This window comes from Lates calcarifer, linkage group LG1 (assembly GCF_001640805.2).
Source record: "Lates calcarifer isolate ASB-BC8 linkage group LG1, TLL_Latcal_v3, whole genome shotgun sequence".
In the NCBI taxonomy this organism is placed as follows: Eukaryota; Metazoa; Chordata; class Actinopteri; family Centropomidae; genus Lates; species Lates calcarifer.
Window position 1 is genome coordinate 25,668,531 of NC_066833.1, and position 16,982 is coordinate 25,685,512.

The following is a 16,982-nucleotide window of genomic DNA, read 5'->3' on the forward strand; positions in this document are numbered from 1 at the left end:
AATTTAATCCTGAAATGAAAGATTATTTTTATGAATAAGATTTTATTTAAGCATTTTCACTTAACTATTCAAGATATCAAAGAACAACATAATAACCTCAATACAACTTAAAGGTCAAATAATTTAGAAAATTAGATTTCCACTTTTTTTATTATAAACCAAGTCTAGGTTCTCTAGGTTGTGATGTAACAACTATACCATCACCACTGTCAGCTATGTCCCCAGCGAATCCCACCCAAACTCACCATCCAAGCCTTAACACAGCACCAAGTGGTCATGCCATCAAATGTCAGGAAGTCACTATATCATTGCACAACCTTCCCAATGATAGTAATATTAGACATCAGTGGGTACAGTTTATTTTTTATCTGGAATACCTGAGCATTTTAGTCAGAATTTGACCATCTCTTTAGCTCATTTCAGTGTTGACTGCTTAACATTTCCTCAGTAGTGGCCATTTCCATTTGCATATACAGTTTTACCAAGCTACAGTAGGCTCTGATGTATAATGTGTGAATGGCCTGGCTGTGTGTCACTAAGAAATTACATGCTATGATGATTAGCTGCATTTTTCTGTTTTGTGAGATGGTGATTTTAATATCTTTGGGTTTCAGACTGCTGGTTTTTACAAAATAATACATTTTTATAAACCAAACAATTCATTGGTTAATCACGAAAGTAATTAGCAGATTAATCCACAATGACAATAAATGTAGTTGCAGCCAGAAACACCTGCAGTTTGGATTTAATTTAAATTCTCATAATCTGAAATGAAGTAGCCTTGCTGCAAGCAGGAAGGTGAGAATCAGTTTTTAATTTCATGTCTTATTTGATGTTTTGTGTAAAATTAATGTTATTATTAAAATCCTCCCTGCTCTGATGTAAAGGATGAGCAAAGATTGTTTCCAACCTAAAAGGAAAGACAGACTCCTGCTAAACTAAACAGTTATTTTGAAGAGAAACCAGCAACAGTTAACACTAATCAAGCTGTTGCTGGAAGACATCTTGCTGGGTGACCAAAGCTCTCTGTGTGAGTAATGCCTCCAACACGGAGTGTTACGCGTTGAATAATCAGTCCATTATTTTCTCCGGTGCAGACTAGGAAAGTAATTAACCATTTGATAGCATATTTATCTGGTTTCCTCAGTATTTATACCTTCCTCAGAGGAGTCTGTTCGCCCAGAAGCCCTGCAGCAGTGTGTCATGGTGCTAATGACAAAGTAGTGTTCATTACTCACAAGCTCTCCCTGCATATTTGTCCGTGTGATCACTAGAGATGAGCCACTCGCTGAATATGTTTTTATCAGTGAACATGTTTTCTCTGTGTGATCACATCACCAGGTTCTCCCTGTCCTGTCCAATTCTTGGGGGGAAAAATGTAATATATTTGTGATTAAATGAATCAAACCAAGTAAAAAAAACATGAAAAAAAAGCTAAAATCATCTTTCTGTTTCTCTTGCATGGTCTCTCTGCAAAGCATTTTTTCTTTGTGCAGAAATGTGTGCAGGAGTATTTTGTACCGTACTGTTATGTGTCTAAATAAAGTAGTAAAATAGACTATAATTCATTTCTTGTCACAGTTTTTATTTTGTTTTGTTTTTGGTTTAGTTATTAAATTAAAAGCGATATTGTCTCTCTATCCCACAGATATACATATTTGAAAACAACATCTACTACCAAACAGATGTTCAGAGTAGCTCCTGGAGGCTCACATCTTCTGGACAGGAGGGGATCATCTTCAATGGCATTGCAGACTGGCTGTATGAGGGTAAGACAGAGGCCACTGGGTCACAAAACCTAGAAACACTAGAAAACCAGTTGAACAAGTTGGTAGGAAGAGGTACTTAAACACTGCCTACAGTATCCAGTGTTGTACTGTAGCATCTACAGAAAGCGTGCAAAATCACTTCTGATATAAAAATTAAACATGTACAAACATCACAATTAAGACAGGGGATATTATTTTCACCAACATGTTGAAACACATTAGAGAAAAGGGCTATGAGTGGACGTCAAACAGTCTGTATCAGACAGAATAGGGAAAGATCCAAGATCAGCAGCAATGAAACTTTTTGATCTCCTTAACTTAAAATAAGCAGGTGTCAGCTCATCAGCTAAAGTCTGTAGATAATAAGGGAATAATAATTCTGATTTCTTTTCTGTGAAATGAAGTGGTGCAGGTGTACAGACACTTGCTTTTCAATCAGTAAACTGTAGCCCTTTCTCTAATATGTTTTAATGTGTTGGTCACAATAATGGACCTGCACAATCATCTCCTTTGTAACTGTTGTCTTGGATTAACAATGAAACAGGCCCAAATTCTACTCTCCATGGCTCAGATTGTCTGATTTGTCTTTTCCTGGTTTTCCAGAAGAGGTGTTACATACTCAAGTGACCCACTGGTGGTCACCTGATGGTTCCAGACTGGCCTACCTCACCATCAATGATTCCCTGGTCCCTAACATGCTCCTGCCTCGCTTCACAGGCTCTCTTTACCCCAGAGGGAAGGAATACCCTTACCCAAAGGTACTCAAAGTAGTTAGCCCAAGCTAACTGCTCTCAACATACTTTAGCTTACTTGATACTATACAACAGCCCTTACAATCTGACAGTACTACAACCTATGTAGCTTCCTTTATTGTGGCTTCATTGTATCAAATCAGTGCTATGAATAATACAACTGCTCTCTCTGCTTTAGCTTATCCATGAAGGTTAGTGAATCCTTTTCTTGTTTAATTCATGTTAACGCAGACTTGCTCCCTTTGAACAGGGAAGGGTTGTAGGGATCTGTGGCTCTTGGAAGGGAAAGGAATGCAATATGCTTTAGTAAGGCATGTTAACACTCCTCCCATCCCTTGATGTGGAAGCATAGCGTATCAAATGACCCTTTGATGGGAGATGGGTTGTGGAAAAGTGGTGGAATGGGGTCATAAGGTAGAGGGCAATCTCATTTGTTGTTTCAGACCCACAGATTGGGGGGGATGGGGTTTCATGGGAAGAATTCTAATTAATGAGGCACTGTGTTTGATCATAGCCTTACCCACACAGTTTGTAAAAAAACACACACACACATCATTCTGTTGCTTATATCTCTGAGTGGGGTCAGTGTAGTAATACTGTTAGACATAATAAAGGAGAGATTTAATTGCCTTCTTCCTTTTGTCTATGAGAACACTGATGCTGTATAGCACTTCGACAGTCATATGCTGCTTCAGTCACTTGGGGATACATTTGTGTAGGTATCTCCTCTTTGAGTGACATACATAGTAAAAAGCAAACCCTAGAGAGTGCTGCTTTATGGGTACCATGTGCCTGTGCTTGAGAAAATACCCAGTTATTGCACATTTTTAGGCCAGCGCCACTAGACTAAAGGCCCTATTTTAATTGCACAAGTGAAAAAACAAGTTCAAAGCAGTAGGTCTCGGTCTAAAGACCTGATCTGCAACAGCTCAAAACAATGGAAATGTTGTTGTCTGTATGGTGCAGAGTGGCACAACACACGACCCCTCACATCTGGAGCCAGAGAAACATGTTGTGTTGTTTTATTCAAGTAGTACAAGTAAAGTGAAATATAAAGTGTAGTGCTGTTTATGTAACAGCATTTTCAATTTAATTAAACTACTGGTTGGAAAGTGATTAAGATACTTGATAAAAGGTTTCAAGCATTATTCTTTTATTGCTGCAAGTATTTTGTTTTGTCTCGTTTTGAAATCAGTAGACTGGCAATGAAGTGACAGTGCAGTCGATAGCATCTACTGTGTCTAGAAATCTAGAATTTATTTATTTTATTTTCATTTCTGTGTTGTGGCTAATCAGAAGTCATGTGTCATCTGTACAATGGTTACCAGTGATTATATGTGTAGCCCAATAACATAATTTGTAATTCATAATTCTAATAACATGAAATGAACATATAGTCAAGCAGTTCACCTCCATTAGTGATTATGAAGAAGGTTTGCAGTTAATAAAATTTGCTTTATTTTTGTTTTATGTGAGTGAAACATTCAAGTTGGCACTGATGAGCTGAACTCATCCGACACCCCCCTTATTAACCTGATTTGGCCCCTCTGACTGCTGCCTCTTTCCCAAGATGAAGAAAGAGCCCAGAGATCGTCATTTTGACCGGTGATGATGATGTCATCGCCGCTGTGGACTATTTTCTCAGACAGTGCTGACAAACTTTCTGCGTAATCACTCAAAAAGTTGAACTGCATGTGCACGTAACAAGAGCTGTTTAACTCATCTCCTTCTGCCACAATAGCTATAATACTAATATGATAGGGAGGGAAATTTGTGATTTGTGATGTTGGGCTATAGAAATATAACTGACTGAACAAGTGATATACATTTGTACACCATACATTGTACTATACTGGATATGTACTATACAGACGTAGTAGTGATACTGTATTAGAAAGCAAGGAAAGAATGATTACTGACTTATTCCCCATTTTACATTAGCAAGTTTCAAATGTGATTAAGCCATCAGATTACTTACCTGTAATGTAATGTGAGGCAAATGTCATCAGCAGAACAGAGCAGTTATTCCAAGAAGCTATTATACCTCCAAAGGAGCAGAAAGTGAAGGATTGGAGAAGACATGAATAATAACCAATAAAAATAAGTAAGCACAAGTGCAGGATAGGAACTGTCATCTTTCTGATAGGTTACTCTGTCTGTCTAAGATTTCCCTTGTCATGCAGACTAATGAGCTCTATTTTTGAGGGAGGCTTAAGCGGAGGAAAACGGCTGACTTGCCCCAGGGCCTGCACAGTACACAGCAACACAGCTTGTTCTTTACTTGTTTCAAATTCTCATTATATTCTTTGTTAAAGTCCTACTGGGATTGTTCAGTATGACAGCATATAAAAATAGAAAACAAGTGCAGCGTGTTGCTCAGTGCTCATTGTTATTTCTACAGGGCATGCAATGCATCTTGGATATTACAGCAGATTCGATTAGGCCTGAGAATGTAATTATACATTTGTGTTGTTTTTTTCTACAGATGGGTCAAATCAATCCAACTGTCAGACTCTTTGTCGTCATTCTAGACGGCAGCTCCCTAACAACTGAACTGAGACCCCCTGACAGTTTTGAGAAGAGGTACACTGTGAACAAAATTCCAATAATAATAATATCTTATTGATATTTGCTCACTGTTTTCCATCTCTGTTTTTACTAGTGAGTACTATATCACCATGGTGAAATGGGTGACGCGGGAGAGGCTCAGTGTGCGTTGGCTGAGCCGAGCTCAAAACGTGTCAATTCTCTCACTGTGTGATGTCACGACAGGTGACTGCACAAAGGTAGGAGACTTTTTGCTGATAATACTTTAATCCTCAAAAATCTCCAATGAATATATAGATGTTTTGTGGACTGACTTGATCTCTCCAATTCAGAAACATGTGATGACATCAGACAAGTGGCTTGATCGTCAGGTGAGTGTTTCACTCCAGGTGGCTTCATTTTTTTTTTTTTTTTTTTTTGAAAGATCAGTTTGATTTTTAGGTAATACTGGTCATTTTCTATAAAAAGGATCCATTATATGTATACTGTACTATAGTGAAAATTATTGGAAATTATTGTAAAAGTGTACAGCAGACTCCCGTGATATACAGCCTTTCTCTCTTTTTGCCAAAATTGTTCATAATGCAGCTATTTTGTTTGAGTAAACTTTATCAGAATTGTCAATGGAGATAAGTGACTTGAAATTACATGCTTTCATTCAGTATGAGCATCATGGCCGGTTAACAGGTCTGGGGTGAGGACAAAAGCATAAAAGTTGCAGTTTCTGGCCAATTTAAATGTTTAGTGTGACTTAATACAATATACTCAGTGAAAATGAATAGTGTTTGCCTTAGTCTTAGCAAAAACATAATGTTTTGAGTTTGCTTTGACAGTAAACAACAAAATGGAGGCTTCTTGCTAAAATATCATACATTTTATTTGTAAAGGCTTGTTTACACTACAGCGAAAATAATTATGAATTACGCAATTTTGGTTGACCAGCTATGCTAGAGAACATTCTGGTGCCCTTTCGAACTTAACTGGAAGGTATTAGCCATGAGAAATGCCTCCAATAACCTCCCACTATCATCAGTGCCCAAACCTTACAAAAGAATTTATGGAAGTGTGAAAATGTCTAAACATGTGCAATATGTTTGTTGTTTGTCTCATTTCCCAGAATGAGGAGCCAGTATTTTCCAAAGATTGCACAACATTCTTCATCTCTATGCCCTTAAAACATGGCAGCCGTGGGACTTTCAACCATATCACCATGATCTCCAACCAAGTAAAACTATTGAAAACTTCTGATAAAATGAATACATTCAGTTGGTTGCTTTCACTGTTTAAGTGAAAGTTCTTGTGTACTTTCTTTCTGTTACCTTATCTGTCCTGCCTACAGTGAGGGACTTCCAATTATTCATACTGCTCATATGATTCCATTTGGAAGTCTCATAATTTTAAATCATATCTTAACTCTATTTCCTGAAACACAGGAGATTTAAGAATAAATTCACTTGAATAAATTGAGGAGAGTGTTGTACCATAGATGAACTGGGTTATGTGCCAGATTAATTCAGTTTCTTTAGAGATAATAAGTGGAACAAAAGTTTTAGATTCAAAGTCAGGGCTAGGTAAAAAAAAAAAAAAAAGAAAGAAAGAAAGAAAAAAGTCAACACTAGTGCACCCTGTTAAGACCATGGAGGGCATGTGAGGTCATGTTAACATAACTTCTCTGCTCTGCTGTGTTGTATTCATTCTTTTGCTGCTCAGTCTGAGGGTCAAGAGGTCAACCTCCGCCACCTGACCTCAGGAAGCTGGGAAGTAACTCAAATTCTGGCCTATGATGAGAGCGCCAACTCAGTGTAAGGATGAATTACTGACACCATACAATATGATAAATATATATATATATATATATATATATATATATATATAAAGCAATAAGGACTATGGAATAACATGTTAACCTTATAATTTTCAGTTATTTCCTAAGTACAGAGGAAGGCTCAACACAGCGGCAATTGTACAGGTAACTTAGATTTATCATAGACCATAGATTTATTTACTGTCATGCCAAGACTTGTTAGTTAGCTTAGCTTCGCTTAGCATAAAGACTGGAAACAAGGGCAAACAGCTGAGTTGGCTCTATCCACTAAAAAAAAATCTTACAGCTCATTTATTTAATTCATACAAAAAAGTTGTGGTTCTTGGCCTGGAGCCATAATTACCAAACATCTCTGCTGGTTCCTCGTCCCTTCATGGTGATAAGACTCTAAAAGGTCACTGTACCTGGCCAAGAATTAATGCAGCACATAACCCCCCTTAAACCCACATTATTTTTACTTTTAGTTTTGTGTGTGGATTAAAATAATGTGACATAACAACTATAACATTGTCAGACTCATGATGACTGTTAAGCTCACTCCTTTGTCCACACCACAAGATATTCTACATTTTCAAAGTGACATCACTTGAGGCATTTTATCAGCCTTCCTGCAACTCCCTCTGGGGACACAAGTAGCAGTAGTATCTCTAAGACCTGTAAACTGTGGACTTTTGATGTTAAAATCAATGGAGTTCCCCTTTAAGATGTGAGCTTTAGAGGTTCTGGTGAGCAGATTTTGATACTGTGCCTTCAAAGAGGCCTGCTGTTTCCCCCTGTGTCCAGTATTTGTGCTAAGCTAAAATAATAATCTCATGAATCATATTTACCATACTTAAAACAAATAAGCATGTTTTTTAAACTCTTTACTATTCCTCCTACTCTTAACTTCCAAATTATTATTATAAAACCTTCTATTTTCAGTGTTCATTCTTATGTATCTATAATGGAGAACAAAATGTTTTTATTATGTATCCTGGACCAAATTAGCAACATGTAATGGCATATCAGTATGTCTTACAAGTAACTCAATATACTATACTATACTATAATCTGAACTATAGTGTTAAAATTATAGTTATTTAAATTATAAAATTATAATAAGTAAATATTGATGACAATGACTTCTTTTACTTTGGCACATTTTATTTTTACTATATCTCTGAAAACGACTTCTGTTGCCTGCTGACATGTGACTGACTGTGTTGCTCTTCTCAAACAGGGTCTCCACTGTAGATCCATTCAATAAAGAATGTCTCACTTGCTCCCTCTTCAAATCAAAGTGCACCTATTATGACGCTGTCCTGAGCCCCAGCTACCAACATGTTGTTCTCAACTGTAGAGGTAAGGCCTTGTGACCAACGCAGCAGGTTCCCCTAAAATGATGTATTCTGCATGTGCTCAGTTGCTTTCTCACCCTGGAGTCCAAAATATCATTTCATCATGTGATGATCCTTGTAGCTTAATAATGTTCAGTTTGTGAGGTCTCAGTCTTGATCCTCCACCTTTGTCGAGCTGTGTCCAAGCATCAGATGTATTTATAAATGCATGCAAGAGGTCTCAAGACAAACAGAAACTTACCACATTAGAGAATACAAACAACACACAAGCAATAGAAAAATAATCCTTGCCTTCATCTCTAAAAGGCTAGGCTACTGCAATGAGCTTTTTGCAGGCCTATGTACAAAAGCATCCAGTAAAGCTAAAATCAGACAAAATATTAAAACATTTTAGGCCAGAGAATAAAATAATAAAATACGCCATAAAGTTGCACTGTGTGACCCAAACTATTTTTCCCCCCAGGTCCTGGAATACCCCAGTCTACTCTTCACAAACTAAATGATATGAACAGTAAGTACCCTGGCAGTGGCAAACTTGAAAAAATTTGCTACTTAGACTCTTTCACTCGGTTGCATCAGGTATGTTTATTCGTTATGTTTGAGTGTGAGTCTTCCCTCAGCGTCTTAGAAGTTCATTAATCGATCAACTACCGTTTGGAGATTAAGTCGTTAAAATGAAGTCATTAAGACACCATTCATTAACAGAAATTTTTTTAAAAAAAAGGTGAGGATGTAATTAAGATTAGGATGTTAAGTGCTTGAAATGTTGTTGAGTGCATGACAGAGGCACTCAGAGCAAGCATCAGGGGACTCTGCAGTGGATAAACAATTATAGTGATTAATCCTCTCTTATCATATCACGTCATGTTTGACTTTGATTTGGCAAATATGATATATAACAGTTTCTTGATGCCACTGCAGGGTGATATAAATCCAAGTTTGAAATTTCTCTTAATTAAAAGATACTTTTCTTGCTATGTCATTTACCAGAGCACAGGACTCTTGAGAGGAACACAATGTTAAAACATGTACTGCTGAACAGGACGATACCCAAGTGGGAAAGAAGAACTGTACAAATCAACAACTTTGGTATGACACTGAAATCATCTCTAACTATGTTCAGAATGTTTTAATATACTTTGTGATGATGCTTTGTTGTTCTCTAACCTGTCATATTATTCCCTCAACTATTGCTGTATTTACAAAAACCACCCTTTGTATAGAAGCTTAGAAACAAATGTCCATATGACAGTGAGTAGTAATCAGGATGGTGTAGGAACCAAATTAAGGTTAGAATGCAACTGTGTAACCTTTAAAATACAGCACATTTATATGCATGCCAAAAACCAGGGTGCCACTGTGTCTGTCCAGAGTTGCTAAAGAGTGGCTTTGGCAATTTTTAACTAACTTTGTAACAATACATTCTCTGCAATATGCTCAGTGCTCACTTTCTCTCCATGTTGCCTGCACCCAGAGCTCCCAGCTCATTTGTCAGCTTTTGCCAGCTCAAATACTGTTGTTCAAACTACCAAAATAAATAAATAAATAAATAAATAATATAGACGCACAGTTTTAATTCGAACAACATCCTTGAAGCTGGTAATGGTCTGCAGGGTGGCAAATGACAGGGGAGCTCTAGGTGCAGGCAACACAGAGGGAAAGTAAAGATTTTCATTTACATACACTACAAACACTGTAATGATACAAAGCTGGTTGAAATTAAATTTCTCTATAGTGTTTTAAAGTCAGGTGCTTATGAACTCCACGTGAAGTGCTTCACCTCCACCAACACAACCCATTACATACCTTTTGTTTCACAGTAACCACGGCCTGTTTTGGTCAAAATTGTCAACATGCAAGCTGCAGTTTTCAGCATATATTGATAATCTCCTGTCCTGCGAATGATGTTAACAGTTCATGAATCTAAACAAACACCATACACGCAAATCCATGAATGGACATGTAAGAGCCAAGAAGGAGTAAAAGATAGAAACCCTGTTATATGTATGTTGATGGTGAAGTTACTCTTCTTTAGGATAAATGTAGCTGGAAATCAGGTTTCACTAATCCCCTACCCAGATTCACAGTGACTGGTTTCTCCTTTACTTGACATTAAATTTCAAACTGTATCCTGATTACTTAAGTCACAGTGTCAGACATTCAGGATGAACACAACTGAGTGAACAGGTGCAGAGGTTTTTGGAGTGATTATGAAACAGCTCTGGAATCAGAAATGCAATCCTATATTATTTAAATTAGAGTGGATGGCTCACCATATGGCTTCTTTTCTCTAATCTGTGTTCACTATCAGAGACAATGGGATACATGTTTATGGCCTTTTGAGTAGCAAGTCCCATGGGAACCCCGTCATCAAGAGCTCAACAAAAACTGAATCACATGCTTATTTTCCACATGAACCACTGTGTTTGTTTCAAGTTTATTTTGGGGTGTTGAGGGATTTTCATGGAGCCTGTCAATTCTAATATCTTTCAGAGGTCATTGTACACGTACAGTAGTACTCAAAGGCAACCAAACTTGGCAGTGTAGCCTTGAAGACATTTTAACACTCATTTAAAAGGCTTCATCTTCAGTTCTCAAATTCTTTATGGGGTCGATAAGTGATATCCTCACTTATCCTCTACCGCCAGTGCTGTCCTGACATCTTTGCCCCGCTGGTTCACACCAGTTAACACCTCTAACAACGATCCTATGACTGTCTCCTCATTTCAGCAACTCTCACATCACATTATCACTGTGAGTCACTCACATAGGTTTAAAAGAAACTTTTAGTAAGGCCTTTTGGGTGAAGCATTTTTAACTCTAGATGTCTTTGGCTTTCTATGATGCTATGTACATGAAATTTACTATTCATTGACTGAGAATTATAATCATGTGTAGCACAAAAGATTAGTCTTGAGGTCAAATTCCATGATGTGTAAAATCATGAAATTCTCTTGTTGACTTGTTTTGCAGCACTTCGCCTTGAGTTGATTGTCCCAGTAGATTTGGATGAAACAAAGGAGTATCCACTTTTACTGGTTCTGTATGTAATTTCATTTTCAAATGCACTCTCTATTTGTAGAAGCACTTTTTTTTATCCATACATACTGTATTGTCTCATTTAGAAATTTATAGAATTTAGCCAAATTAATACAGATTTATAGTCTAAAAATCTTACTTAATTTGTATGTTTGTAATTGATCAAAAGGCTTTAAAAAGTTTTAATTAGTATTATGTCAATGTAATAAATACATCTAGACTTTAAAAAAAAAAAAATCTTGAGCATTTATATTAATTAGCATTTTCTGCCTTTTCACAGCGACAGTGCCCCTGGTGGTCAGGCAGTGAGTGACCGCTTCTCTCCTCAGCTGGGACTCTGTCCTGGTCAGCTCAGACAAAGTAATTGTGGCTCGTGTTGACGGCCGGGGCAGCGCCTTCCAGGGGCAGAGGATCCTGCACGAGGTTCACCAGAGACTAGGAACTGTTGATGTCCAGGATCAGATCACAGCTCTGGAGTAAGTGTTTTTTTTTAGATTCTACTAGACCAAGTGTGATACTACAGCATCATGTAGGGTATCAAACACCAGTGCTGATATTTATGTATTGCATTTTTTCATCCATCCTTCCATTATATAAACCACTTGTCCAATGTCCACGGCTGCTATTGGGTGAGAGGCGGGGTACACCCTGAATAAGTAACCAGTCTATCTACATAGCTGACAGATAGAGACAAACAATCTAGAGTTGCCAGTTAACCTAACCTGCATGTCTTTGGGCTGTGGGAGGAAGCTGGAGTACCCTGACAGAGAACCCACGCAGGCACAGGGAGAATGTGCAAACTTTCTTGCTGTGATGCAAGATCATTAACCACCGCCCTCTTTTTCATGATTATCATTTATCTATTAGTTTATTTTATACTTTGTCATGCTAAAAAGACGTTTTACAGGTTGTTTGTATGTAGATATGGTCATATCAAAGTTAGCTTAAAAAGGCTAATACTGTCCTGATGTATCAGCAGAGTGACATATTGGTCTAACTCATTTGTAATACCAAACAAATTCTTGTGTTTACAAAAGTAGAATAATTTATTTTCAATTAATACATTAGACTTATATCACATTGTTCTCCATATATGGTCTTGCTGGGAGTGTATTTGCAGTGTATTCTCCTGGTGCTATCCATTATTATTTCTCTAATCACTTTCAATCATGATTAACATTTACCCTAGCAGCTAAGTCTGAATTTGCTTACTAATTAGTAAATACTTACCATTTACCTGTGTGCAGCCCCCAGGTTAGTAATGTGATTTCTGTAAGTAATTACAATTTGACATTTTAGTAATTACATTGCATTTATCAATCAAAGTAATGTACTATTACTTCAGTATTTTTGGGGTCAGCTTGTTTACTGTCCTAGGGATTAAAACTGAAAGCAGCACAGGGGGCTGTGCTGGTGGTGGTATTCTCTCTGTGACAAAGGACTGACTCCATTCAAATGAGAATGAGAGGGCTGTATTTTTATGCACTGTGGTCTGATCACAATCACTTAGCTGTGTGAGAGGACTGATTTACATTTCTTTATCAGTAAGTCGTAAGTACTGAGTAAAAATAACTGCTCGAGTAACTCACTCTTAACTTTTCAGGCACCTGATCAGGCTACCCTATATTGATGGCAACAGAGTTGGAGTTTATGGAAAGGTAACTTACAGTAGCCTCTGTATCTAATAAATAAACAAAGACATCAAATCTAAACTGTTGCTTAAGCAGCACACAATACAGTTAAAGCAGTAATGTTCTGTTTTTTCCAGGCATATGGAGGCTTCCTGTCCTCGCTCCTGCTCCTTTCCAACAGCTCTATGTTCAATTGTGGCATCGCTGTGGCTCCTATAACAAACTGGAGACTCTATGGTAAGATGGAAAAGAATCATACACAAAAATGGAATATGATACAGAATTACAAAATTTCAATCATCTGAAATAGCTTAAGCAGCTTAACACAAATATGACAAGGACATTCAAAAACAAACAATTATTAAGTCTTTGATCATTGATGACATATATTCATTATTACACAGATGTTATGTTAAACAAACCCATTAAGGTTAATAAACGGAGTGGAACAACATTAATCATCCATGGCATTTTCTGTTTGTCACAATGTCCAATGCTAAGTAAAGAAGTAATACTGTTTTCTTAATGAATAGTATGTGAATTAAACCAAAAATTATTACTCACAACATCTCCCCATGAACTGTTTTCTTTTTAATCTTTATAAAGGGTCGGCCTTCAGTGAGAAATACTATGGCTCTCCAGTGAAAGAGGATCACAAATACCAAGTATGACTGGATGTCAGTGGTGTTTTTGAAGGTTTTTTGGACTCATATGGGGTGAAAAATCTTCAAACGTGCCAATGTATTACACCCGCATTAACTGTTCATGTAGAGCAAACCGCTAGAATACATGATCATTCCTCTCTCTGTTAGAATTAAAGTACTCAAAACTCAACTGGTTTATGCTCCTGACCTTACATAGTATTATGAAAATGGAGTGCAAACTAGACTCACATATGAAATCAATCATGTAAATGATTGATAGGGACAAAAAGTCTTTGGAATTGTGTACCCATCACAAACAACTGGTGCTATGTAATCCAGTGGGAAATTGTCAACATCTAAGTATGTCCATTAAAGTGCTTGTTTTTGCCATTGACAGGCTCAGATTGTAATCATAATATAATATTTGTGTCTGACAACAGAGACTGACCCTTTAATTAAAGACTAATATCCTTTTTGTTTAACCAAAAACATTGCTATATATCGTAATATTATATTGTAATTTTAACAAGCATATAACACAGTAGCTACTGGAATAACACTGCCTCGATCAATTCGTTTGTTTGTGTTACTGTATGACAAAAACAGGCCCAGGTTCAAAAATACCGTAATTTTCCTTTAAACATGTAAGTGAGGTATTTTATTTGCACAAGTGCAACGTTCAGCACAAAGCAGTAGGTCTTAAGTCTGAACTGTGTGGGAGTTTCCAATACAACTGCTATTCATTTATACAGTATGAGAGGCACTGGCACAGCAGGTGCAAAAATGCTGTCTGAAGTTAAATCTTAAATTGGAGAAAGCAGTGATAAATTTGTGCCTTTCAGTCTTGTGTCATACCTCTGAAAAAACTGTGCCCATCACAGTGGGGCATGTCAAAAACAGATGGTATGGAGAAACAGCTCCTCGAGACAGTAACAGGTTATTACTGTCTGGACCGTGCAGAGTGGCTGGTTGAGTTTATGTTTGTGGAGAGACTGAGGTTCCAATCATGTCACTCCCCTACTAATGCTAGTTTTATTTTGCAATATAGTGATCCAAATACATAATAACTGCTACATGAAGTTGCTGGCTGTTGTACAATAAAATAACAGTTTGGTAGTGCTAATCATGAATTTCTTACATAAAATAAATCTTACACTTATTTAAACCTGAGAACATATTCAGCAGTTTAAACCAGTTCACTGTCAGATTCTGGATCAGTTTAATATAAATTTGAAAAATAGTGCTGTGTTTGGGTCAGTCCCCAACACATCTTTTTCTCGGCAGACATTTTGACTTGGCTTAGCAGGGCAAACAAAGGCATAATTCATAATGTTAACACTGGCTGGATTCCATTTTGGCACGCCAGCTTCAGGGCCAAAGTTGTGCTCTTGCTTTACTGAGACAGTTAAATGGAACTGAGTCAATGTTGATTAAATGCATCCATGCTTTTTCTATTATAACAAGTCAAAATGTCTGCTGTGAAAATGTCTATTGTGACAACAAGGCAACTTTGGAATCCTGTAGTATACCCCATTACAAAGACCTTGTGATTAGGGTCTTCTCCGTGGCAATGGTGACTGTGATTCATGGGTATTTTGCCCTCTGCTATGCCAAACTGGGGGAAAAAGATGATTTCTTAGAACCTATGTTTAAATTTACAATGGTGGCCATAACATAAACCTATAAAGATGCCTGCATTTCTATCTTAAGGAACACCATCAAAAGAAAATAGAAATGGGAATTTGCACTGTACAAGTATTTAGTTTGTACTTATTGAATGAATCATCAAAATGCAGGGTGAGTAATATGTCACCTTCTGCTCTTGGCTGGCACTTTTCAGACACAATTCCAGACAACATACCAACAATTCACTTTGCACTCCCTCATTTTTAACAATCACAGTTTGCACCTCTCCTCTCGTCTTGGTGCTGTGTGTACCGCACTTGTTACAAAATGCTATACAAATCAGAGAAGCTCATTTTAAGCTCAGGGAAATACCATCCTGTGCTCCCCTCTTTTCTTACTTACCAACTCATACTCACAATCTATCTTTGACTACAACTAATGGCAGGTACTTTATGAATATTTACTTGTTGGACCCGATCCTGTTTAAACCTGTAATTTCCTCCTCTAATCTAACTCTTTGGCAGTTCCTATAATTAAGTGATTACCAACTTTTGAGGTGCAATTGCAATTTACATTATTTTCTGTCATGGCTTGTTGTATGTTGTATGTAGCATGTTCTTCTGACAATGTTAAAACTGTTGCTGTTTCTGTCTATAGAGGGTAATTATACTGTTTACTGTCTCTGATAGATTTCCACTCTGCTCGGTAACATCACAGTTCTGAGTCCACTGAACTTTCATATTATCCATGGCACAGCAGATGGTGAGTATATGTACAAGTCCAATAGGGTTTAATGGCAGGCTAGCCATGAAGAACTCCAGTTTTGCTCTTTTGATCTTGAGTCTGGTCTGAAATGTTATTTTGTGACATTTTATGCTTGTCACACAGCAAAAAGCACACAAGACTTTTTAAAGAAGAAAAAGGCGAAAACTATGACCTGGTCAAATAAATCCCCTGACTTGAATCCAATAGAACACGTCTGGAGTATTTTTAAAGAGAAAGGTAGAGCAACAAACAACATCTGTGAAGAAGAGCAGAACATCTCTCCACAGATTTGTACAGATTTTTGTCTCATCAATGCCCCAGATCATTGAATCTGTCATCAAAAATGAAGGCAGACTGATACAAAATACTGAAAGAATAACCGAATGGAATCTCATTAATGGAACTTTCATTACAGTTTAATGAGTCAAATTAGTAGGTTTAATTCTTCTTGGGCTACAGTTGTATAAAATGGACAGGATTTGTAATTACTTGACATTTTAGTGATGCTGATCATTTTATTGGTCTTAGCCAATACTGGATTATCACTTAATTTTTTAAAGTAAATTTGAGAAACATACTATAAATACAGGCACATTAAAGAGTGTTTCTTTAGTAATACTACCTATGTGCATATTTACATGCAAAAACATATGCACAATAAATGTCTTCAGATTTCTGTGCATTGATTGGTCAAAAAGTGGTCAGTCTCAGTCTTGACTATGACTTTATCAGAGGCCTTAACAATATTTCCATTACATATGATGAAGTAACTTGTTGCTGAGTTTTTTTTTCTCTGGCCATGCTTTGGTACTACAATTAATTTTCATTAGATTCCCAACTGTGGAAGTGTAATGGACTGAGTAGCTGTTGTATCAGGCCATGATGAATCCATTTTAATTATCTCTTCTTTTTCAGCCACTGTCCATTTCCAACATTCTGCTGAGTTGGTCAAACTGCTGTCTGCTTCAAATGTTAACTACACTCTCCAGGTAACCGCTGCCATTCCTTCTCTTAGTTACAGTTCAGCTCACTTCCCTAACAAGGGGA

General features: G+C 37.1%; 1 protein-coding gene across 1 annotated transcript in view; it reads left to right on the forward strand.

Annotated features, from left to right (window-relative positions):
• Positions 1-16,982, forward strand: part of LOC108884619 (inactive dipeptidyl peptidase 10-like) — a 97,820-nt gene that overhangs the window by 75,206 nt on the left and 5,632 nt on the right. The window contains 19 exon segments of the mRNA XM_018678619.2: positions 1,649-1,769; positions 2,373-2,527; positions 5,007-5,104; positions 5,184-5,307; positions 5,401-5,439; positions 6,186-6,293; positions 6,779-6,870; positions 6,990-7,037; positions 8,113-8,234; positions 8,694-8,741; positions 9,221-9,319; positions 11,204-11,273; positions 11,550-11,592; positions 11,594-11,745; positions 12,873-12,927; positions 13,038-13,137; positions 13,507-13,565; positions 15,860-15,932; positions 16,851-16,924. Of these exon segments, the coding sequence (XP_018534135.1) occupies positions 1,649-1,769; positions 2,373-2,527; positions 5,007-5,104; positions 5,184-5,307; positions 5,401-5,439; positions 6,186-6,293; positions 6,779-6,870; positions 6,990-7,037; positions 8,113-8,234; positions 8,694-8,741; positions 9,221-9,319; positions 11,204-11,273; positions 11,550-11,592; positions 11,594-11,745; positions 12,873-12,927; positions 13,038-13,137; positions 13,507-13,565; positions 15,860-15,932; positions 16,851-16,924 (1,680 nt within the window).